We start from the raw sequence: 26893 nt of genomic DNA, 5'->3' as shown, positions 1-26893 counted from the left end.
ATGACTACTCCGGCACCACACCAGGCAGCTGGGCAAGTAAACAGAAGATCCCCCCTTCAGAAATATGAACCCAGTTTAAAAACAATGATTCCTATACGCAAAGCAAAGTAAGTCACATCTATTTGAAAAATAAAAAATATGCAAGTAGTTGAAATTTCATTACTATGTTATTATGAAATATTGTGTCTTACTCACTTTATTTTATTTGTTAACTGGGTCAGTATGTTGCCAGGATAATTTTTAGCCCTGGTCTGAGCTGAGTGACAGACCATGACATTTCAGCACTGTCAAAAGGTAGTATGTGCATATGCCCTGATTCCCTGTGCATGCCCCAGAGCAGTATGTGAGAAGGATACCACTTATGTGCAGCAAAGTTGTCTTCAAAAAAGAAAATATCACTTCCCGTCTCAGAAGCAGAACGTGCAGCACATTCCAGAAAGAAATGGCTGTGCTCTTAGCCCAGGACTGAGACTTTACTATAAGTAAAGTGTTATTCAGAGCTAGCATCCTCCAAAAACATGCAGAGTAATCCCTCTGTAAGCGTCAAAAGATCTTTAAGTGCTTCAGAACAAATAATTTTTTTACAATTAGCATTTGGAAGGTCAGTCTGACAGCCATAAAACAGACTTCATGAATAGCACAATAATACCTTCTATTTTCCCCTAGGTTTGCTGTTAATCCAATGGATGATGCAGGGCTCTTCTCATCAGTTACATACTCTTGGCTTTCACCTTTAATGATGAAAGGCTATAGACACAGCGTCACTGCAGATAGCTTACCATTATTATCTTATTACGACAGTGCAGATCCAAATATTAAAAGGTAGCACTATTTCTATTCTACTGATTTATTATTCTAAGATTTCTATTTATGTGTCCTTATAGGGTTAGTGTTGATCAGAAACACATAGAAGGAACAAGAAATATATATTAGCTGCTCTTAGCTGCAAAGTAATTTGTAATGTTTCTATTTTTTACTTTGTACATCATACGCATGGAAAAAAAACCATTTTAAGCAGCAGAAATGAAAAAATAAAATGTGTAGGAATTGCATATAAGATGCAAAACAACCAAAAACAAACAACAAAAAAACAGGGGAACAAACTTAAAAATGCTTTGCCGCATCCCTTTCTAAACATTATGCAATGTAGGTTGTAGTTCCTACTCATAAAATGAAAAACGGGGTGAAGAATTGCCCTCAAAATTCAACCATTTGTCTCTTCAGCCAAATTACTGTGGGAGCCTAACCAAAACCAACTAAAGCTGCAAAAGGCTTTTGTGTAAGCTGAATCAGGCCCCAGTGCTCTGACTGGTATGAACATTGAAGAATAGAGCTATATATTTTAATAACCATCATATTACTCGTAATCATATTACTTACATAATTATACATTCATAAGTTCATAGACCATGGGATGGGGTCAGACTGCTCAGAATTTTACAACCTTGAGCCCATGGCACGGCAAAGTTTTCTAAAAGGACTAGTGAGTTTTACATGTGATGTTAACCTCTTGAAACTGCAGTTTCCAGTGCTGAAAACCAACATTCACTCCAGCTTAATATTAGCATTCTGTGAATTCACCCCAGAGGTTAAAAAAGACAACGATTTCATCTTGTTCCACTGTGGTCTACATTTAGCTGAATAATTAAGACTGTCTGTCCTCATGAAACAAATTCTCAATTAATCTTTCATTTTAATAATTTCCTAGAGGAGTCATTTGGCATAATGAATTCTTTTCATGAGATGCTGCTCTCTGGAAATGCTCCCTGTATATTACTTCTAAAGATGTCTTTAAATGAACAGATTGACAGAGTAAGAAGATGAATTCTACTACCTAAGTAGTTTCCTACACAAGTGCTTTATGCATTTTTGGGATTGGAAGAAATGGCATCAAACTTTTCAGATCTACATTGGCAAATTTATGTATTTATTAACAGATTTCGACGTCTTTGGGAAGCAGAGCTTGCAAGAGTTGGGCCTGAAAAAGCTTCATTGGGCAAAGTAGTATGGGAATTTCAAAGAACAAGATTTTTGCTGGATATCATAGTAAATCTCATTAGCATTATACTTGCTGCTTTAGGACCTGTAAGTTGTATTTCATATTTATGAACAATACTACAAATAAGTTTCTTTCTTACATATTTATGGCAGTTAGATATTTTTAGAAAATATTTAAAATTAATATATTTGAAATATTTGAAATGTCACCTGTTTTATGAAGCTAAGCTGTATTGCCTAGGAATTAGTATTAAACGGAAATGTATCAGTCAGTCTTTTTTGTGTCAAAAAATATTATCCTGAGCTACAATTCAAAGTTTGTTTATGCAACAGTTAAAAGAACAAACACAGGAGACAAAGCTGTGATCAGTGCAAAATGGCAAAGTCAGCAATTGTTGTCCAAAACATTTCCAAGCGTCTGTTAATTTTTCTTTAATATTTTTCTTAAATTTTTTCCTCAGATGGATCTTACCATTACTATGTTTTCTAATTTAAAGGTTTAAACTTCCAAACGTACCAAAGCATGACTGCTATTCCTGCACTGTCCCTGTGTTCTTTTTTTGCCTACAAGTCACTCAATCGAAAGTTGCCATTGATCAAAAAAGAGAGCAGGCCTGGTTGCTAAAATGGAATAATTATATTACAGTCAAATAATTTTTTGAATGAAAAAATAAAAGATACGGATGATTTTTGTTTCATTAAAGAAATTTTCAAAAAAAAAAAAACTATTTATCTCACCTTTAGTGCATCTAAAGAGAGATTGCCTTAAACAAAATGCATCTATATCTTTGCATTTTTCATGAAACAATGTCTACTGAGATTATCATTCTTATCTCTCAATGTGGAAGCCATGAATGAAAACTAGTGTCTTACAGCAAATCTAAGATTTTTAACAACACAGAACATGAGTTTCTAATGCTCAGATTCAAAAATCTCATACTCATTACTCCCGGAGATGGAATCAGGGGTGAATATTTCTAGTAAAGTCACTCTACACTAATTTATTTTTTCCAGTTCCAAAATCTTTTAGCAGGTTTTACCCTGCAGTTAGCTTTCTCTGGTAGCTTTCACTCATGTAGGAGAGCAACCGGATTTAGCACCAGTGCACAGCCTTCACAGAGACACTGATTGGCATTCTGCAATGGAAACAGAACACATGCATGGAGCACAGCTTAGCTGCCAGTGCCTTTGATTAAGGAGCAAGGAAAGACAATGGCAAGGCACGCCTCCTGTGACACCAAATAACTTCAGTGGTTGCATTTCCCAGAGTTTAATAACTGCAATTCTTCCCAGTTTTTACATGGATCTACTCCTCCCCACAATATCTGCGAGAATTTAAATAAAAATGCCTTTGCAAGAAGTAAATGTCCTTCTAACACTGAAGTGAATGATGTTCAATTCTTGACTAGAACTACTAGGCAGACTTCTCTAAGGAGTAACCCAAAGATTGCCACTCCTGCGGTCTGGCAGCGGCCTGCGCTCAGATATGGGATCAGGTCTATATCTGCAGTAACCTGGCCTTAACATATCATTCTTAGCATCATACTCTATCACACAAAAGACTCTGGGTTTTCAATTGCATTTAACATCATGGAGTACTGAATTCTTGAGAACAGCTGAAGATGGGGTAGAGTCCTCAAATCGTGATTACTCACAATAACAGTTCATGTATACACAATGTATCTACCCATACATACTCTGACTGTGAAATGGAAATTTCTTCCCTAAGCTGAGAATAAAAAGAAAATACTCACAGGGAACAGTTCAAAGACAGCTGCCTGGGAGGTGTAAGTGCATTTTACCCAATTTAATGAGTATGACTCACGATGAGCTGCTGGCCGGCACTGCAGTTCTCTAGCCTTGTGATGCAGGAGTCATTAATTCCGTGCTGCAAAGTATGAAACAGAGACTTGGTGATCCTTAAAACAGCACTGAGTCAAACCAATGTCTAAGAACTCACAGAAATTATATCTTAAGGCTGTTCCTGAAATGAACTTCAATAGGTACATTAAGACAAAACATACATGAGCAATAATCTAATTTCAGAATTTTTCCCCCATGAAAACCTCAGTTCCAGCCATCTAGTGAGATTTGGACCAAAGTCCACTAAAGCTGGTAAAAATAATTTGTCAGTTATACACGTAAAAGATGACACTGATCAGTGAAATCTTAATTACAGCATTTCTGAATTGCTGAAAAAATCACCTTCCAATAGAATTATACACTATAAATGTTTTGGTGCACTTCCTCTCTAATTTCAATAGTACGTTTAGTATCAAGATAAAGCAGCACATCTCCTGATTTCAGTGGTAAACTGCGTAAAGACTACAAAATAGGAAACTATCATTTACATGAATACAATATACAATTTAAAACATTCTGACATTACTTTGCAGACTGTGATCATTCATAAAATTCTACAGCATAGTGCAAGCACCTCAAAAAACTTTGCTAAGGGAGTTGGACTCTGCATGGCACTCTTTTTTGCTGAACTTCTTAAAATAATATTCTGGCCACTGGCATGGGCCATAAACTACCGCACAGCCATACGACTAAAAAATGCTATTTCTACCATAATATTTGAACATCTACTGGAATTTAAGTCTTTGACACAAGCTTCCACTGGGGAGGTAAGTCCTCATAAACAAATGCTATATACAGTTTGCCTTTTCAGTTATTTTTAAACTGCTTTTGTGAAATGTTGAGAAGATATGCCATATTCACTTAAATCATTTCTTAATAAACACTAAACAGGTAAGCTGATCCTGAAAATCATGGGCCTACAAAACTACTATCAATTCAAAAATTCTTTCAAAATATTTTCCATAAATGAAGAATTTTGCATATATCATATATTGCTCTTAATACATATCTCTATTTCTTGCAGGTAATCAATGTGCTTTCTCATGATGGGTATCATATGTTTGAAGCAGCCATTTTTTGTCCCTTGCCAATCAATGTGCCTATACTGATGATCATTTGTACAGTATATGGTTGTGTTATTCTTGGTCCCACAGCTCTCATAGGCACATTTGTGTACATTCTATTTATACCTCTACAGGTAAGGTGCAACGTCTTTTAATTGCCTTATTCCACATTGATTTATAGTAATATCAACAATGGAGTTTTCAGAGGAAGCTAAGAATAATGTAACTTAATGTTTTATGTGGAATGTGAGCCATCTCTGCTGATTCATCTTCCAAAAATGCTATTATCTGTGTCTTTTGTGATAAAGACCTTCAAATTCATTGTCACAGAAGTATGCATCTATTATAGTACTTTTGTGATCTATACTCGTGTTGCCAAACAAGCAGTTTTATGGTGAACTGGAAGGAATATGATTGGAAGACAAAATGGGGACCAAATTGTCAGGAAAGAAGATATTGTTTTAAAAACAGTATACTGTATACTAAACAGTTCAAAAAAGTCCCACATTAAGAAGTAGAAATAGAATTTCTCTGTTACTTAATGCAAATATTTATCTCCCTTGTTTTCACTTAGAAAGGCAGCAGTAATACAATTATTTAATCAAATATCCTTTAGCTTGCCTGAGCATTAACATGCTCTTTACAGCATTTCTATTGTTTCCACTTGAATTCACAATGACTGTGTCAGCAAAACTCAGTGAATCTACGAATCAAGCTTTTCACGGTTGTAAAAAAAGGTTTGTAAGAGAAGCGGTATTGTATGACTTGAATACAAGTATCTGCACACCAGTTTTTAAATCACCTATGTTTGTGTCAAATCACTTAATCCCAAATTAGCAGTTTGCACAAACAAGATGTCAATGAAGTTCTCAAAGCAAGCTCAGCAATTTAATCAGGTAGTTACTAACAAGTTTTTTTTGTTTGTTTTTAACAAGATTTTTACAAATTGATTGCAGATAAAGATGGCTAAATTCACAACTGTATTCCGACAAGCAGCAATTTCAGTTGCTGATAAGCGCGTGCAAATAATGAATGAGATTTTAACATGCATTAAATTGATTAAAATGTATGCTTGGGAAGAATCTTTTGCAACAACAATCAAAGGTACAGAAAAATATGATTTTAAAGTAGCATGTGCAATTGTGGTTTTCTCTTCAGTAGCAGGAGTTCACAGAGACAACACACATTATTTATATTTCTAAATATTATATATAAAAAGAACTTCATACCTACCTCTTCTGAGCTCTTGCTACAAAGAAGACACAAGAAGACACAAAGAGAACAAAATACCAAAAACTACCTCAACTGAGTAGTAGGAAGGGAAAAAGCAACAATGTAATTGTCACTACTACTTTACCTGTCTCCTCCTTCAGAACTATACTGTCTGTGCATTCTCATTGCCTTTACTGTAAAGAAAGGCATTAACTAGCAAAAAGGCAAAGAGCCACCTGAGGAAACAGGGAATCGCCCAACCATATCTAGGGACTATACTGCGTGGAATCTTAGAAAAGTTTATGCAAATTTAACAGTTTTAATCTCCTTATAAATGATTTGATTTCTCTCACTGGAGATTTTTTGAAATTTTACTCTTAGTAGAAGGGGAAAAAAAAAAAAAGAAAAAAAAGAAACTTTGCCAATACACATTTAATCCCAATCTATCCTGTCCAGTACTTGATTTACAGCCAACTATGATGGTTCAAACACATTTAGTGTGTGTACACAAACATTTTTTTTTTATTTTATTTTTTTTTTATTTTACAGGTACAAGAAATACTGAAAAGAAGCTCTTGGAAAAGGCAGCATATGTACAGAGTGTAAATTCTGCTCTGACACCTATTGTATCAACACTGGCTACTGTCCTGACATTTACTTTACATACCATTTTAAAGCAAGAACTAACTGCAGCAGTTGTACGACTTCTTACTCATTTTTTCATTAGACATTTGCTTTTCTTTCTTTTTTTTTCTTTTTTTTTTTAAACACCTTAGAGTCAAAGTGGTATTTTGTTCATTTGTTTTGGCCATAGCCTTTTAAATTCATGCACCTATCTTGGAAATTTTTACTAAAGGATAACTCTAAAATAAAATTGGCTGCATTACTTCCCTGTGGCCACTCAGCATGAGTGACTATTGTTAAGTACTGGAAGATAAATGTGTAGTTGATAAATGATGGTGATTACTAATTGGAGCACTTTCTAAATGAAGATAAATGGTTTTCTTTAAGAATGGAAAACATTTTTTGTTTAAACAGAAAAACACCTGGGCATTTGGGATCATACATTATCCACTGGTTCTTCAAAGGCTTCAGCTCTGATCAGTACAATATTCTGTTCTGCAAGGTGCAAATATTCATTGTCTTTAGAAATCAGAAACCAAATAGAACATTAATGCAAAGATGGACATTTTAATAGGAAAAAAAATGTACATGGAGTTTAACTTAGAAAAAAATAGTAACTCCATTATAAGATTTGTATGAGGACTTATATGAAAAGAAAAAAAGGTAAAGAAACAAAAAAAAATTTCATTTAATTCAGAGAGTGAGGGAAAGCATAAAATCTGTTACGAGAAAAATGACACAATATGAGTTTCATTTAACACAAAGAAAAATATTTAGTATTTGTGTAGGACTGCATCTCCTAACTGCTTCCTGAAATTTTGTCAAACCTGAACTACACTTATTCATAATCCAGATCAATTTTTTGTAACTGTAACTTCAACAGACCCATTTTCAAATGTAACTAGTGCTCACTCTGGGGACGCCCAATCTGCGATAGCTTTAGAAGAGATTGAGTTTGAAATGGTATGGAACACAAAACCTTTCAAAAATCAATTTCTTGAATATATTTCCAATTTGGCACCTCATAAAAACCGTTGAACATGCTGGCTTTATATATTTCCTCCTATATTGATCAATCATAGGAAAATAAAATGTATCTGCTCTTAAAAGATTACATCCAGCCAGGATTACTTAGGGAATTAACGTAGGACCATGCAAAAAAAAGGTAACACATTTGTGTTCTAAATAAATTACACAGAAATGTATGAAGAAGGTTCTTTGGGTAGAGGCCATCAATAACAAATCTGTCAACCTAATTCCAGTCCTAAGAAAACACTACATTCATTTAATAGGGATGAAATGAGGTCTCACTTGGATGTCAGTAGCAGTTAGATGTTTGCCAACACCAGGAATAAACCTGATTGATTTAAAGGAATGACAGAGAACACAAAGGAAACCAGGATATTGTGCAAGATTTACTCATATTTCAGTGAAATCTTTTGATAGGACATCACACAGGCAGCAGAGTAAAAAAATATGGCTTTACTACAAATATAATAAAACAGGCAGAGAAATTGCTGGAAGGAAGAGTTACTGTTAATGGACCAATTGCTTCCTTCATCTAAGCTAACCAAATTCAGTGATGCTAAACTAAGGAAAAATTTGCCTCAGGGAATACAAATCAGCATACAGTAACATTCCAAAAATCTCAGTGAGAGGACTAACGTTATTTAGATATTCATAAAGGATTTGAGAAAAATAAATGGTAACTAGATAACTGCTCAGTGTACATTTCTTTAAATAGAAGGCACAGATGAACAGTACATATTTATTTTTCCTCACTATATTGCAGAATGCAAATATAACTTTCTTTTCAATGTTTATTGGAAACAATAAGCAATTTTGGCTTTTTCCTTTACAGGTTTTCAGTGTGATTGCTATGCTTAATGTAATGAAGTTCTCAATTGCAATTCTACCCTTCTCAGTGAAAGCAGCAGCAGAAGCTAAGGTTTCTCTAGAAAGATTAAAGGTATATTCTGGTTTTAATACATTTGACAGATTTTTTTACATTATAATCTATTGATTACTATAGAGGACAAGAGTTTTAGGAGACCGACTTCCCAAACAGAGTCACAGAATCACAAAATGGTTAAGGTTAGAAGGGACCTCTAGAGATCATCTAGTCCAATCCCCTGCTCCAGCAGGGACACCTAAAGCACGAGGCACAGGGTGGCAAGTTAGTACTGTTTGTTTATTTATTTATTTATTTGTTTGTTCTTTAAATAAGTATCTTAAAAATGTTTTGGTATCATAAAGCTAAAGGAAATCCCTTTATATTCTCAATATAATACTTAAAATGAATTATCATCATCTGTACTGCTGTAGTATCTCAGTAGAGGTGATTAACTAGAGCAGGGCTAAGGTGTCAATGGGCAAAGATGCATAGGAACATAGTTTACTCAAAATTTTCACTGCATTTGACCATGATGGAAACAAGTCATATCTCTAATGATTTAGGAAAAAAAAAAAATAAAAAAAAAAAACCTGTTTGCTTTCTCATGTTTTAATAAATAATATTCCTAACTACATCTTTCTTATTTTAGAAAATTCTTGTAACTGAAATACCTCCTATTTATATAACTAACCTGAAAAACTCAGAAAATGCCATAAGAGTTGAAAATGCAACATTGTCTTGGGAACAGCTGAATAACTACAGTGAAAAGAGAAATAGTGATAACCTTACAAACACACACAGTGTCCATAAAAATCAAGCAAAACAAAAAGCCCTACCTTCTTGCTTGGAGCCACCATCTCGGATAACACCTAGCAAGACAGGAAGAGAGAACAGCACAACCACCACCTTGCAGAACTCAAGTTTTACAGTGAAAAAAGTAGGTACATCTTAAAGAAATTATACTAACATAATATGCCACAAGGACTAAGTCATCTCTATCACCACACAGCACTACTGCCGTTCACTGCTCTAAAAAATGTCATAAAACTTGACTAGCCGTTCCCATTCCTGCATTTTCTCCAGCTCTTTTCACTAAGGATTTCTCTGTGATGTATTTAATAGGACTAAAAATATGTATTATTATTTGCTAATATTAGAAAATATTAGCATGGATGTCTAGATCAACATCCTATTTTTCCAGATGCTGTGCATGAACAGAATATGATTGAGCAAGTTAAAGCATGAGGTTTGCTTTTATGTCCATGGCTGTAATTTTAAAAAGAAATTTTGAACAGTTATCTAAATTAAATGTTCTTATACTATGTGCTCCACATAAGAACAGATTTCCAAAAGGCTCACATCGTTGCATAAATTAACATGTCTCAGTTTATTAGTTTTACAAGTTTTCCATTAACTACTTAAAACATTTTAAACTTTGCCTCTGCAGATATAAAGACAAGACAGGAATTATTTTACAAATGCAGTTTAGTCATTTTAATAATATGCCTCTTTTTAGGGAAAAATTGTGGGTATTTGTGGAAATGTTGGAAGTGGAAAGAGTGCAATAATATCTGCTATTTTAGGACAGGTATGTATGTCAATAAAGTAACATTTCTCTTTCACTTTCCTTATGGAAAAGACACGTATTTGAAAGAGTTGCATGTGAGCACAGAACGCATACGGTTACTCATATTTGTTTTCCTACAGTAATTAAATAGAGAAGGGCAAATTGTTTACTATCAACTGCATTGCTAAACTCTGTTTCCAAAGGCTCTTCTCTGTTACGTAATAGCTTTACTTACTAATGCTCTAGTGTTTCAAATCATAATTATTCATAAAACATTTTATTGAATACAAAACTGCTGTTTCAGATGAACCTCCATAATGGTACTGCAGCTGTTGATGGAACATTAGCTTATGCATCACAACAAGCCTTTATATTTCATGGAAGCATAAGAGAAAATATATTATTTGGAGAAGAATACAATGAGCAAAGGTAAATGCCAGACTACCAGTATCCCTACAACTGACAACATCTGAAAATTAATAGCTTAAAAAGCCATTGTATATGCATGAATCTGTGGTTATATCTTTTTCATGTTTTGAAATACATAATCAGAACAAATATCTGAGGATATGTTAGTCAACCTCACAGGCTGAGGAAAGATGAAGCTGATAACCGACAGACTATTACATTTATTGTGGTTTACTCATTTGTTCAGTCTTTAGAGCTGGAAGAACAGGAATATTAGGGTCATATTTAATACACAAGAAGCTATGTACTTTATTTTTTTTATACGCTAGATCTTTGGCTTAAAGATGTAGCCATTAACACCAAATAAAATTTCCCCAGACGCTAACTCCTGAGCCATGGCTAGGAAGAGATGCATGTTACACTCTCAGAGAGGTCACAATTTCAGATCCAATGATCCTTGCTCAAGATGTAAGCTAGAAAGTACAACTATGTTTATCTTCTCATAAAGATCTTCCTAATAAGAATTAACAAGACAACACCACAGGTCCGACAACATGATAGTATGATACAGCTACAGCTTTACACAGTGAAAACAAGAGAGCTAGCTGAAGGGCTCTGCCGTATACCTATATGGTTCAAAACACTGTTCTGGGACACAGATGTAGTAACTAATAAAAATGCACAAAGTATTACTCAGATAAAGAAAAATTTAAAAATGCTGAACTTTCATTTTCAGATACAATTATGCAGTCAATGTATGCAGCTTAGAGTCAGATATGGAAATTCTTCCTCATGGAGATATGACAGAAGTAAGTATTACTATATATACTAAAATAGAAACAATTATACTGCCATATAAGAAAGAAGAAGGAGGAATAAAAGAGAAACAAGGGTAGCTTTTAAGATTTTTCTTACACTTTTGTGAATAAAGTTACATTACATCCTCATAAAGAAACAAAAATAGCAGAACTGACTAACGATATCAAGAGAGATTGACTGGTGTCTCTATAGCAAGAAGCTCTGGTTAGCACACTCAGGAGAATCATCATTTTCTCTTCTGCTGTTGTTTCCCTGGATTTGCTTGGTTACTGCCCGTCAGGCATTTACAGTCGAGTAACAAGCGCCAGTATCTCAGCTGGGGTAAATTGCAGTGCATGAAGCTATACTGTACGGCAACTGCTAAGCAGCTGTTACTAAACGTTGAGATTGGCTCTTTCCAAATGGTGAATTAACTAATAAATTTTGCCCTTTTGCTTTTCTGTTCATGTATTTAAGAATCTCAAATGTTTTCAAGTTGATCATAATTTTCAGTGACTAATACCTGGCCTGCATTTAGGAATTCAAAATGCAGATGAAAAATTTTACAGTAGAAAATTATACTATGGCTGATTAAGCTAATTCAACTACTCAAGCAGCATGAATTTCAAATTATATGATTGCTTCTAATAATGACAGCAAATGCTAACCTAATCAGTCTCAAGATCAGGTAACAAGACATTGCAGTGTCTTATATAATCACTTTGTTTCCCTTGAGATATCGTCTTTTTCTTTTAGAAATGGTGATGGAAACCAAAATGAGTTTCAGCATTAGAGACATCTATCTGTCAGCTTGCAATAAGCCTGTTATTCCCTGACTGACCTGCCAAGAGAGGCCACTGTCAGCAGAAAAGATATCTAAATAAAAGCTATATAATTTTCTACTCCTTTTAACTCCCTTTTCTAATATTGTCTAATATTGTTAAGTGTCCCTTGTGGGCATGCTGCAATTCCTATCCTACTTCGAAAAAGGTACAGGTTTAAATCCTTTGGAAAGATCTAGAATGAAATGCTGTATTGAATCCAAAAACCTGTTAGATTTGGGAGAACTGACATCACGAAGGATCACTCTACCCAACTTCTTTCCTTTTACTACTTATGACCATCTGTGAAAAGCACTGATCCTCTTGAAAACTACAAGAAAACTCATGCTCCAGCTAAAACAGATTGTTAAAATTATATGCAAACTATTAGCAAACCTGCAGTAATTTGCATGAGCAATAACCAGTTTGAAGAATTGAAATAATTTTAAATCTAAGTTACTACTATCCACTGAAGATCCCATACTGCTTTTTCACTGTTGAGATAGTCCATTAGTACCTTTAGACAAGTTCTCTGTTTTTGGGGTTTTTTTTTTTTTTTTTTTTTAATTTCATTACACTGAAAAAAACTACTACAAATCTCCATTTTAGTGACTCCTGATCTCTAAAGATGTGATAAAGTAATGAAATTAAGGTCTAAATTCGCTATAAATTCCCATAAGGTTCAGGGACATGTCAGTCAGATTATGTCTCTCTGTGAGGGAATCCTTTCTTATAACTATAATATTATGAAAATGATCAAAGATGAGGAGACCAATTACAGAGCCCTTGTGTGAATGTGTGAAAGCCAACACCTGCACCCCAGTAATACACACATGCACAAGGCACAGAGTCAGGCCTGCCAGAGTTTGAGAGATGTGATGTATCTGCTCAAAGGAAAGGTAAAACTATTTTAGATAAGAATTCAGCCTAACAGCAAATGAAAAATCATGGAGCAATTGTAGTTAGAAATGTAGAGCTATCCTAACAACACTAGTTATTTCTTCCTGTTTAAAGATAGGAGAAAGAGGTCTCAACCTTTCTGGTGGCCAGAAACAAAGGATCAGCTTAGCACGTGCTGTTTATGCCAACAGAGATATTTACTTGTTGGATGATCCCTTATCAGCAGTTGATGCACATGTTGGAAAGCACATTTTTGAACAATGCATAAAAGAGGCCCTTAAGGGAAAAACAGTACTGTTAGTAACTCACCAGTTACAGGTAAATTTAAAAAATTAGTTTAACTGTCTTTCATTTATGAATACTATGGTATAAAAAATATGCAAATATTTGCATAAAATAGGAATATTTCTTAAAACAACATATACAAGTGCTTTATATTTGTTTCCAAGTTTTCTTCTCAGTCATAGGAACTGGAAGCAATCTAACGAGCAAGAATATAATGGTTAGGACAGACATGTTTTGGTGAAATTCATCTACTCAATTTTTACCATTTAAGGTTGAACGTTTATAACAAAAAATTGGTTATATCAGAAAGCTAGTTAAAGTCAGTTTTTTAATGTATATAATTTCAAAGCAAAGATAAGAGCATAGACATTTATATGATGACAGCAAATGATCACCAAACTGCAGAAATTTTCTGATCTGTGAAATGAAAACTGCTTACTTTCATCATTCCATTTGCAAGTACTAGATATTTGCATTTATTTCCATGCCACTGTAATATTTACAGAATTAATTTTGCATTTACAAAACCACAGTATTTAGAATTCTGTGATGAAATAATTTTATTAGAAGATGGAAAAATATGTGAAAGTGGAACTCACAAAATCTTAATACAGAAAAATGGACACTATGCTCAGCTAATTGAAAATCTTCATATGGAGCAAGCAAAGGTAAGTTACCTTTTCATATCAAACACACACCACTATTCCTACGCTTCAGAATATGGCATTTCAAGTTTCATATGCATATTCATCCTATCTTTCAGAAGCCAAAACATATTTTTATTGACTCACTTACAGAAGCACAAGACAAAACTGACATCTCAGGAAGCTTTCATGAAGCAGCTGAAAGTTATGGTAAAATATTTTTTCTCTAAAATCTGAATTGCTAATACAAAGTCTAGTAAATCTATTTAATTATTTTTTCATACTTGTAGTTTCTGATATGGCTGAGGAAGGAAATAAGATACCAAGGGAAGGACCCCAAGAGAGAAGCAATGCAGGTATGCTAACCAGAAACACTTTCCTCCATTTTTCTCCCCAGATCATTGTTTTTAAATAAATTCAGCTTGAAGCTGAAAGTATTGAGCCCTACAAAACACGCTCTTGACCCAGCACAGCCTGTGTCTCCTCCTTAGTCTACTCAGGCTGCATTAATTGTAAGCATCTGAGAACAGATACTCATGCTATTCTCTCCTCCTCCATTCGTGTGTTCTGAGTGGAACAGGACCTGTTAAGCATTCTCCACATGTTCATCAGTTCAAGCTCTGTAGTTTATATAAGCAGCAGTAAAGATAACTTGTATATCTTGATAAAATTTAGGAATTGATCTGGGTTACTCAGATGACTGAGAAACTTCAATTCTGAAAATCTGAGGCAAAAAAATAGTAGGAGTTTGAAAAATTTAAATTTTGGAATGACGCAACCTACAGGACTTGAATGTATTTAAACTCTACTAATCTACATAGCATTCCGAATATTTCTCTTGATATACCCAACTTGCAACTATTTTAAAATCAGAGCCTTCCTGAACCAATTGTAATTTCTAAATATTTAGTAATCCTCAATGGATTTCTTTCTTGCGGACTTACACAGTCCATACATAATGCCTTATAAAAACATATATTTCTACAGATTTACTGCATATGTAATGAAGAAACATTGTCTTTTGCTTGGTTTGCTTTGTATCAAAAATCACACTTACTGTGCTGGAAAATACTGAGCACTGAATTCCTACCCCCTCTCTTCATTTCACTCATGCTTTTGAGGATATCTATCACACCATCCCACAATTACCTCTTTTTAGCTTGAAGGGTCACTTCACAGATAGCAAATCATTTCTCAGCTATGAAATTTCTGCCCTCTTACCTCCATTCAGAAACACTAAGGGACAAAATAGATTAAAAACTGTTCTTTCTTGGAAAAAAAAAAGGGGGTTGCATTCCTTTCTACTGATACTTTTTTTTGTCAGGAATGAGGAGGGAGAAATGAAATACTAAAAGGGTTTTGCATGCAGACCTAAAAGTTGCTCATCACTCTTAGTAAACACATGTAATTCATCACAATCTTCTAGTCATTCAACAACCATTACAAAACCAGAAGGGCTATTTATCATATACCACCAGCCTTTAGCCAAAGCACAGATCCTATGAATAAGTATGTTTTACAAATGCTTTTATGAAACAGCCACAACAAAGATTCTTTTTCCTGGTTAGTGTGTGCCACTGGGTTCAAAAACAGCCATGTCTAGTCCTACAAAGAACCTTCTATTTGTATTGCAGCTCCTAGAAACCAACTTGTTCAAGACGCGGAAAAACGGGAAGGTTTGGTGACATGGAAAACTTACTATGCTTACATTAAAGCTTCTGGAGGTATCTTAAGCAAGCTGTTTTCTACTTCAAGGTGTAAAGTATCAAACTGAGTTTTTCTTTTTTGGGTAAAAATACCTGCTTTAATTTTATGGGAATGTGAAAATCATTCTACATTAAAGAATAAATTAAAAAATAAAGACTTTTGAAAGATGCATAAGCTAGAAAGGTAGATTACTCTTTTCTCTTTAAAGAATCTTCTCACAGAAATACAATAATTTCCATTTTTGTAAATGGAAGTTCTGCACATATAAGAAAATAGGTAAGAGTTAAGCAATATCTCTGCTGAAAAGCTATTCAGCAGATTATATAAGATATATTATCTGTTAAACTAATTTTATTCCATCAACTTGATGCTATCTTCCATTTCTAGGTTTCACATTGTCTTCTTTCATAGTGTTCCTTTTTATGCTGATGATTGGCTCTTCAACTTTCAGCAACTGGTGGTTGAGTTTCTGGGTAGAGCAAAACGCAGAGGTATGTGCACAAGTGTAACAGTTTTCTGTTCACTTTTGATTCTTAGAGGGATAGTTAAAAATATATTTGAACAACAGGAGCAATAAAGTTCAAATCTATTTTATTTATATTTGTAACATACTTACAGCCATCTGTAACTTCTTACAAGAACATGGAGCTCAGATATATCTTGAAAGACTCAAAAAAGATTGTACCCTATAACTGTTAACTTTATCTTGCATGTTAAACATCTCTGTTTAGTGGAGGAAATAGCATGAGTAACCAGGGTATACAGAACCCTAAAGAAAAGTCTATAGGCTTTTAATGTGGATGGAAATGGCAAATCAATAGCCAAATCAAGTGGAAAGTCAATTAAAGGAAGATAACTTAAATATAGGTGAAAAGGCATTGTTCTGTTCTTAAATGATGGAATGGAACAGTGGAAAGTTTTAAAGAGTAATGTGTTATTAAATCTGCAAAGCTATTACAAAAAATTCATCAACTTTAAAACTGACAAAGTCTTAAAAATACTATACCATGAAATATGATATTTACTTGATGAGAGCACTGTATCAAGAAGTTTACTGTACATGAGAATCGCATATCATTTTTCCTCAGACATAGAAGAATTTCTAGGAAAAAGCAGAGAAGAAAGGTATCTTCTATGGTACGCTTCTATGAGCGGCATATCACTGTATATCATCTTATCAGCAAAGATCTAAGGTTTAAATCATGATTTTGTTACTTTTTGCTTTAAAGGAAAGGTATAAATTTTTGGATAATGAAACAAAAGGCATTTCTGTGCTGGAAAATACCTCAAATAATCCTAGAATGCACTTTTATCGCCTAATCTATGGAATTAGCATGGTGATCATGATCATACTAAGCATCATTAAAGGATTTGTTTTTACGAAGACAACATTAAAGGCATCTTCTACATTACATGATAGTTTATTTTATAAGGTAAAGCAGCTACTTTGCTATTTCTATTTAGTAAATAATACTTATTTAACATTAATTCATTTTATCTAGACTTCTTTCACAGTCTATGGGGAGAAACTTCCAAAATGTGATTCACCCTGCTCTGAGGTAAAATGCCTGAAAAGGCAGATGAACAATTCCCTCAAAGTGTGTACTTCTCTCCAGTGACTGCAAAGACAGTTTAGATAACTGGCTCAGACACAGAAATCTGCATTATAGCTATGTGAGGCAAGAGACAAATCCCAGTCTTTGCATTGAGTTTTCTGTTATTATAAAAATACTACCTGTAAGGTATGTTAATGAACATTCATAAAATGTCTAAACCTTCTGCAATGAAGAGTTCTCTGTAAATGGGAACTGTGCAATATGGATCTATACAGGGATTACAGCACTTCTAATTTTTGACAATATAAAGGTGCTATTTTTCTGGTATAAGCCAAAGAATAGCCGAGTAGTAGGTAGTATGATTATGCCCTGAAATCATTAGGTCCTTGATATTCTGACTCTTGCACATTTATTTTGTTTCGGCTTACAAAAGAAAATGAAAAAGGCTTTAAGTCATGCTTATTTTACTTTCAGAAGCTTTATTTAACTTTCTAAGACTCCTTTCTAAATAACCACATAATAAAAGCTATAATAAAATTCTGTTTGCAACTCCTACAATTTTAATCTTGGACAATATTAAAGTTTACTACGTAAACTCTAAATACAGTAAAAGACAGACTACCATCTGATTCTGCTCTTTCCCTTTATCCACAGATCTTGCAGAGTCCAATGAGTTTCTTTGATACAACTCCCACTGGCAGGCTAATGAACCTTTTTTCTAATAATATGGATGAATTGGATGTGAGCCTTCCATTTCACGCTGAGAATTTTCTGCAGCAGTTTTTTATGGTCTTCTTTATTCTAGTCATAATAGCCCTTGTTTTTCCTTTTCTTCTAATTGCAATTACTATCATAGCTATTATTTTTGTTCTGCTTTTTAAGTAAGTTGATGTATAACTCCTTCAAAGTATTTTAAGTGATTTGAATTATTTGCGTTTGACCTGTAAAAATCTACAGCATGTGCTTTTGTATTTTAATATTGAGCTTCAATTCCACATTCTTTTGTAGAGGCTTACCAGAAGCTGAGAGCTATAGAATCAAGCATCTTAAATAGCAAGCCCATCAGGCAGAACATGGCAAACTGACAATTATTTTCTGCTTTTCATATAAAAGACTACACTGAGTCTTTGCTTAAACTATCTTCTGCCAATAGAGACAAGTCTCTATCTGTCCAGTATGATATTAGAGAGGTAGACGGCATTCACAACTGTTTCTTCATCTAGAGCCCTATAGTTATCAACAAAGACCCAGAAATAGGACAGGTCAGCAGCAGTGGCATAGTGAAGTTGCTGGAAACTGAGCACATGACAGGCAACATTCAGCAATGCAGGAATTACGATCATTCAAAGACACCTCCTCACATTGAACCATCATCCCAGGATATTCAATTCTTGTGAAAGGTAGATGTTTGATTAGGTCTGCTGCTATTCCTCAAGCTTCTCTCCCCTTCCAATAACACACAGTTACACTATTATTTTCTCATATGCACACAAAATATGCAAGACATGACATTCTCTAAATTTTTAAAATGTCATATTTCATTGTTCATAGTGCAAAAGTAGTGAAATGAGACAAAGTAATTTCTGGCCAAGAGTCTTGCGTTCTTGCATTACTAACGCATTTTGAGGGATGCAATAGGATAGGGGAGGTTGAGTATTGAAAGTAACAGCTTTTTTTTTTTTTTTTTTTTTTTTTTTGGTACTACAACATTCATGGAAGACCCATGGAGAAACAATATACTTAGTGGGAAGAGCAGACAGAGACAGACTAGTAACTTTTCAACAGACTAGTAACTTGACATAACTTGAAGGAACTGATTCAAATACAGATAGCTACTGTTCAAATAACTTTATTTTTACAGGTGTTTCAAGCTAATATAAATATCTACAGATAAACAAATATCTAAAGTAGCTATTTACTGAATGTGCAAGCCAATAGCTTGTCAGTTACACAGGAACTACAGGGACTATTTTCTTACTGGCTTTTGAGGATGTAAGTATTTTAAGACTTACAAAAGAGAGATGGGTCTACAACCTCAATTTCCTGTAAAGGCAAAACTCTGTTGATAATAAAAATCAAAGCAGATACTTTAGGACTATACAGAATTATGCCTTCTTGGGAGATGCAGATACAATTATAGAGCACAAATCTGACAGCTGTTATTGTACAGGCATTGAAACGTTTCAGTACAAATCACCTGCATGTAGCAGCTTCATTATCAAATTATTAGCTGTGATTTAAACCTACAGGTTTTACAGGCACATAAAACACGTTCATTGTGTTTCTATTGTGTTACAGAATTTTTCAAAGAACTATCCAAGAGCTAAAAAGAATGGAAAATACCAGCAGATCACCCCTGTTGTCTCATATAACTTCTTCTGTGCAAGGTCTCAGTGTAATTCATGCTTATGACAAAAAAGACAACTATATCAACCAGTAAGATAAACAGAATACAATTAAATATTGTTTTACCTTGGCTCTGATTTAAATAGATAACTGCCTTCAGATACAGCTGACTGGGAATACTACAGGCTGGTATCCTCTGTGACTTTGATGAAACACAGACAGCATGATAAAAGGATGGTTTTATCAAAAGTATCATGCTATACAAGCAGCAGAGATTCTGTAGATTTTTATATTTAAGAAATGAGCAGCCACAGGGATGCTACCTGTCTCCACTAGACAATCTCAAAAGAGCCTCATAAAAAAAATTAAAACATCCAATCTCACCATGACAATTTTCAAAAGCAGAATATACTTTCACTTTTGAGTTTTAAGTTATCTTTAAGAGAGATATGGTTGAATGACTTTCACTAATGGGTTCATAAAGCAATAGAGACTTATAATAGAAAAAGAGCAAAACCTGCAGGCTTGATTTACACTGCCACAAACAAATTGGACAATAGCTCCACTATCTAGAGGTGACACAGAATCCTGGAAGCTCCCTTGCCCATTTTTACTCCACTGTGCACAGAATTGAGAGAGAAAAAATAAAATAAAAAAAAAAGTATCACTTGCAGATCACTCTTACAATGGACTTGTACTGGGTGATCAGTAGTCTAGCCCACCACAACTTCTTGCTTTCTTTTAACTCCACAAGGGTTTCTTAGGGGACACACTTTTTAAAATTTCTCAAGGCTACCAGTTACTACAGATCCATATCCAACAGCGGTAGCTCCCGTTCTCTCCTTTTATCTCCTCTGGCAACTGCACATTCACATTGACAGTTGCTCCCCACCAGTACCATTTCCCTCTCACTCCTCCAAAGCCTTGGGGCTCTGATCTGCACAGTCAGCAGGGAGACAGGATGACTTACATCCCTCCTAGGCCTGGGGCAGGAGCTGTGCTCTCCATACTGTGTCCACAGCATATGCCTGATGATGTAGCCCAGTGCAACAGGGCGACGTGATCCTGGTAGCAAGAATGGAGTTGAGCCTGCCCCCTTTGTCTTGTAAACACACAGGTGCTTTATCGCTGTATGTCTTCTCAGGAGAGGGAGAAGGTGGGTCCAGAAGCCACCAGTCCAGCATAAAGAATGGATCATAAGGTTTTGTTTCGTAAAGAAACAGAAAGTCAAGTGCACCCAAGAAGAATGATTCTCTATTAAACTAATATAAGGAAGTTTGGGAGCTGAAAGCAGAGAGCATGTTATGAAAAATATTCCTGAAGTGACAATGACTGATCTAAGCATGTTCATCATGTTGTAGCTTAGTGGAAAGAATGTCTGCCCTACAAGATTCAGTACTTGCCTTACAAAATATTGCAAGTACAGTACTTGCTTTAGAATTGCAGTTCTTGCCTTCGAAAATGCTGCAATGGAAACCAAAGCACGCCAACTTTGGGCAACTTTGCATGCTATTATGAGTGAAAGAATTCAAGAAGAGTATGGTAAAAAAAATCAGTTCTCATTCTTTTAATGAAACTTTATATTAAAACCTATCTATATAAAGCTGAATGTTCATTTTGCCTTCATTACAGGTTTAAGAAGTTAAACAATGAAAACGCTAGACATTTTCTGCTATTCAATTGTGTATTACGCTGGTTTGCGGTGAGAACGGATATCCTCATGACTTTTGTGACTTTGATCGTGGCACTATTTGTTGTTCTGAGCCCTCCTTCTATAAGTGCTGCATCAAAAGGATTAACATTATCTTATATCATCCAGGTGAAATTAATTACTTGTAGGTTATTCCCATTGTAGGAAATTTGTAGGTAGATTAATCATGTTAAATTATGGTATTTCATGTAATTTTCTTCTTTAGCTACTGTTCACACAATACAGTTCAATAATTATATTCTCTTGGGCCATATTCATTTATTTAGCCAGAAAGTACTTAACAAACAGGTCAAGCTACAGCAATGAAAAAAGAAGCAAAAGATAAAATGTCCACACTTCAGAAAGAGCTTTTGTAGAAGTCACACTTGTAGCTAACATGTATTTCATTGTTACTGAATATGTATTTCATTTCACACAAATTCCATATTATAGCTTGCTAAACTCAATTGTAATTATTTTTAAAAAATAAGATTGAAACCAATTCATTATGGGCAAAGCCAAGCCTGTACTTTGGTCAAATTCGGCAAGGTATGTCCCAGTTGTGATTACAGTCTTTTTGTGCTATTAAACCCAAAACCTCTTTGCATAAGTGTTTAAAATGTGGAAATACAACTTAGCTATGTTTAGAATGCATAGAAGAAAGTGAATCACAGTGTTGCTTCACAGGCAGCAGAAGGAATTAGAATATCTACCTCATAAGGGATTAGAATATCTTCTTCATAAAGAAATAAAAGCAAACATTATTTTTGTCCTTAAGAAGCATATTCGCTTTACAATCTTAAGACTACCTTTTTAAAGAATTTCTTTTCCTTGCACTGCAACTGCTGAAGTACAGCTCATCATAATAAAAAACGCTGAGGTGCAAAAGGCTCTTTTTTTTTCTAAATATAAATAAAATTAGTGGACTAAGGTTAAAACTTGAACATCTACTTAAAGTTAATGCAAGAGGAATAAATACACTACAGCAACATTACTGCTAGATTATTGGTGTTGTTAAAAATACATATTTAGTTAAAATTTCACAGCAAATATATTACCTAACATATTTCACTATCTGTGGAATATCTCCTAACAGTAAGAACTGAGGCTAGGAAAAACACAGGATTTCTCATCAAACTGTGAAAGATATTTTTCTAGCTACTGCAGTTCAGCACTCTCCACAGGCAGTTGGAATTTGCCTCAGGGTCTATTACCAAACTGTGCTGTTGACAAGCTTTTGTACTGCTTCTCTCTCTTAAGCATCCTTTTACTTTGATTGTTAATTTTCTCTCCTCAACGGAGCTGTTATAGATAGAAATGAAGGTGATTTTACAACAGCTATATCAGTTTTTTTTTTTTTTTTTTTTTTTTTTTTTTTTTTTTTTTTTTTTTTTTTNAAATTACAGCTGAGTGGACTTCTCCAGATATGCGTAAGGACAGGAACAGAGACTGATGCTAAATTTACTTCAGTTGAACAGATAGTGAAGTATGCCCTGGTAAGAGCTACCTAATAATATGACAAAAAGACCACAGCTTATATAAATATTGTGAACTCTGACAAACAGAAAAAATCCACAGTATTATTCAAGCTGATATATTAAGTATTATACTATTTTCTCCCTCCCCACTTCCAAGACATGTGTTCCTGAGGCTCCAAAACACTCAGAGTCATTGAAATGTCCTGAAGGTTGGCCAACTCGTGGAGAAATTATATTTAAAGATTATCAAATGAAATACCGAGAAAACACTCCTTTGGTTCTCGCAGGCCTAAATATTAAATTTAATGGTCATGAAACCGTTGGTATTGTTGGAAGAACAGGCTCTGGTAAGATGCATTTTTTTCTTTTTTCTTGTGACACCTAATGGCATATTTCTCAAAGACTACATAACCCATGTAAGGAAACTATCTACATTTCATAGCATAGTGAGACTAACACAGTTCTAAAGTTAACATCAATCAAACAAGTACGCTGGAGTATTGTGCACTGATACTGAGAAACATAATTATTGCATGTGAAACAGCTGGGCCTGTGGCAGTCCTCCTTCTAATATCTCACACAATCAGTACTAACTTTGGTATCATTCTGCAACATTGCATTATGCAGAGTAAACATATCCTGTAAAGAGCAAAGCAGTCTCAAGGCTTCCACTTTAAGACTGCACAAACTGCTAAAAATGTTGTCAAATGAGCAAATAATGACAAGTATTTTCCCAACTCGTCAGCAGTCGTTTATGCATTCACAATTCATTAAGTATCATAGGTTAAAGCAGATATTATTAAGTATAGCTGAGGAAAAACAGTTTATCAACTTGTGAATTTTCATGGATATTTCTCAATTCTTTATTGCGCATGCGAAACTGCCTGTTCCAACAAATTGCTCACACGACCTACTGTACATTAGTTCAATAATGTTAATTGTCCTTATGGGAGAATTACCTGCGTAGGTTTGATTTTCACATTGTTCATCTAATATACTAATGCTCTTAAGATTAAAAACCTAAGTGGCCATCAGCAAATTTTCAAAGAATCCTCTTACTGAATAACAAATTAATATAGTGGTACATTTTTAACATATTTGGAGGGCCCAGAATGAACAAGGAAAAGGAACAAATTTTCCACAAGTTAAAATCATATACTCTACTTTTGCACACTTCAAATAATAGCATAATGATCAGTTGGCAGAGATGCACAGCTTTTAAAGTAAGCACGAAGGGTATGACTGGAAAATGTTATCTGTGGTATGGAAAAAGGTACTCCCTCAGAGGTCAGCCAGTGAAGAATCTTCCAGATGGGGACAGTATCCACTTCAGACAACCACTTAAAAACAAACAAACAACAACAACAACACTCAAACAAAAAAACAAGCACCATCCTACGTTTTCTTTCCTACAGGCAAATCTTCACTAGGAGTGGCTCTCTTTCGACTAGTAGAACCCACTGCTGGCACTATCCTAATAGATGATGTGGATATTAGTACAATTAGTTTGCAGGATCTAAGAACAAAACTTTCAGTTATTCCTCAAGATCCCGTTCTGTTCATAGGTACAGTAAGGTAGCTGTTTTATAAGTTCACAATTTTTTCCATAGTAGAATAAAAAATGATAGTATAATAGTGTATTTTAAAACTCACACTGCTATTATAGGGACTTAAAGCTCTGAGATCTTAGCACTGTTATGTTACTACTACTAATTCCACCAACACAGATCAAAACAACATTTGGATGTTTCTAAGATGAAGACAATGAAATGGGAACAGAGACAGATCTTGAAACAAAACTAGAAACTGTACTCAGATTTCATGTTCAGTTACTCAGACATCCTCACTGAACTAGATTGAGAACTCTATAAAGCACAAACTATTTCAAAGTATTTGAAATAACCCATTTTTACAGTAAAATAACTTTTTAACCACAAGTGAAAGTTCCTTTTTTCCCCATGATCCTAAGTAGAAAAATAACCTTGAAAATACTCCATAATAAAATTTGAAATAAAATGCATACAGATAAGTTATTTGACCACTCAAATATTTAAAAATAAATGTTCGATAGTTATTTGGCGCTACTGTGTTTTGCTTTTTTTTTTAAAGACTACTTCTTCCTCTTTCAGATATAATTTAGATCCTTTTGGTAACTGCACAGATGATCAGATCTGGCAAGCTCTTGAAAGAACATTTATGAAAGATACTGTATGTATTCGGGGTTTTCAATCATATTTTCTAATTAAAGTACTAAAATGAATTGAAATAGATAATTATTATTGCATATAATAATCCATGAAGGCTATAACAATAATAACAAATGTGTACTTCCACCAGTGTGAGTATACTATAATGAATGTGCGCTTACTTCATTGTTTCCTCCCTCTCAATTTTATACTGTGAAATACTGCCAGAAATTCATGACAACAGATAACTACAAAAGTAGACAAAGGGGCAACGGAGCACAGCTAGAATAAAGCATGTAAGAAGTCTTGTCATTTTTCTACTGCATTCTAGATACTAAAACTCCCAGGAAACTTCGAGGCAGTTGTTGTTGAAAATGGAAGTAATTTCTCTGTGGGTGAACGGCAGCTGCTTTGCATGGCAAGAGCGTTGCTTCGAAATTCAAAAGTAAGTGATTGTTATATTAGAAGTATATAAAGAATAGTCACATCCTACTCCCACTATATTTTGCCTAAAACTTCTTAAAAAGGGGGAAAAGGGACCTAAAAACAACCCATTGTTTGTCTGTTATTCACATGACCGGTTTATACACAAGACAAATTTGACTGAAACTTCATTTTGTTCTTTGGAATTTTGTTTTTAATCCAAATGCTAAATGTTGATGTTATATATCTTTGGTATTTAAAGGATGAAAAGATCCTGCAAGTTATTATATGCCTGCTAAATGTCTCGGACTACTAATATTGCAACTGGTAAATTCTCTGAAACTTGAAAACATCTTAAGCCCAAGTGATGGGAATTAACTATTAACAAGCAATTGAAGACAGCTACCTAGTTTTCAATATAAATTCTTATCTACTTTCGTATGAAAGCATCCTAAGCTTAGTATTTGGCACTAAACTGCTACTACATCGAATGCCTGAAAGATGCTTTCTTTCAACAGATCATACTTCTTGATGAGGCCACAGCTTCTATTGATTCCAAAACCGATTTTCTAATTCGGTGCACGATCAGAGAGGCATTTAAGGACTGTACAGTCTTAACCATCGCACATCGCATAGACACAGTTATGGAATGTGACAACATTCTGGTCATGAGGGACGGAAAGGTATGGAATTAAACTATTTACGAAGAAAATAAGCCTGTTACATCATCAAACCCCATACACTGTCACTCTCCACCTACTCCTTACAGTATGTTTACTAGAACTATAGGCAGTCAAATACAAAAACTCTGAAGAATGACCATTGTTTTGGCTGGTGAACTTTCCACTTGCAACATAACTGCAAGTTATGTTCCTTCCTGTTATTTAAGCCCACCACAAACTGCTTTCATATCCTGCATGAGAAACAACAAAACCTTTTTTTTGCGCCTCACATGTCCTCTCAGAAATACACTAACAGTGGTGATGGGAGCAGTGAATCAGCTCAAATGCAGCAGTACTCTAACCAAGTCACTTCATTTCTGTACTGATTTACAAAATGCCTTCCAAAAACAGAAATATGGATCTTGAGTTTTATTCCGAGTTATCTGTTAACCAGCAGAATTCTGTCTAGTTATGAACGACTGCTAGAATGAGAATTTAGATTCAGAAATTTTTTTTCCTCTCAATCAAGTTTAGAATCAGAAACCTACAGGAAATTCCTACTTGACTTTCTGCATTGTATTTTATGTCCTCTGCCCTCACCCAAATCACCATTATAGGGAGCAGAACAGAGAAAAAATGGTATTAATGCTTAATAATTTTCTTCTAACTTCCAGGTAGCTGAGTTTGGCAAGCCAGAAGATCTTGTAAAAAACCCTAATTCTGCTTTTGCATCACTCTTAGCAGCAGCAAATAAACTAGCCTCGTAG

The 26893-nt window shown here is 34.5% G+C and overlaps 1 protein-coding gene across 1 annotated transcript; it reads left to right on the top strand.

The window, feature by feature from the left end:
• ABCC12 (ATP binding cassette subfamily C member 12) lies at positions 1 to 26893 on the top strand. Its single transcript, XM_026036495.1, has 29 exons — positions 1 to 107; positions 667 to 822; positions 1938 to 2085; positions 4395 to 4628; positions 4886 to 5059; positions 5882 to 6029; positions 6687 to 6835; positions 8623 to 8730; positions 9305 to 9592; positions 10172 to 10243; positions 10527 to 10651; positions 11367 to 11439; positions 13264 to 13467; positions 13968 to 14102; positions 14198 to 14288; positions 14369 to 14434; positions 15713 to 15802; positions 16173 to 16288; positions 17015 to 17218; positions 17996 to 18222; positions 19640 to 19777; positions 21320 to 21506; positions 22784 to 22873; positions 23013 to 23202; positions 24271 to 24430; positions 24985 to 25063; positions 25373 to 25486; positions 25983 to 26147; positions 26801 to 26893. The coding sequence occupies exons 1-29, from the start codon at positions 1 to 3 to the stop codon at positions 26891 to 26893; spliced, it is 4131 nt and encodes a 1376-aa protein (XP_025892280.1).

Source organism: Nothoprocta perdicaria, unplaced genomic scaffold (genome assembly GCF_003342845.1).
Source record: "Nothoprocta perdicaria isolate Ctin4 unplaced genomic scaffold, notPer1 scaffold_18, whole genome shotgun sequence".
Classification (NCBI taxonomy): Eukaryota; Metazoa; Chordata; class Aves; order Tinamiformes; family Tinamidae; genus Nothoprocta; species Nothoprocta perdicaria.
The sequence above is the reverse complement of the archived record's forward strand: the minus strand, read 5'-3'. Positions and strand labels throughout refer to the sequence as shown.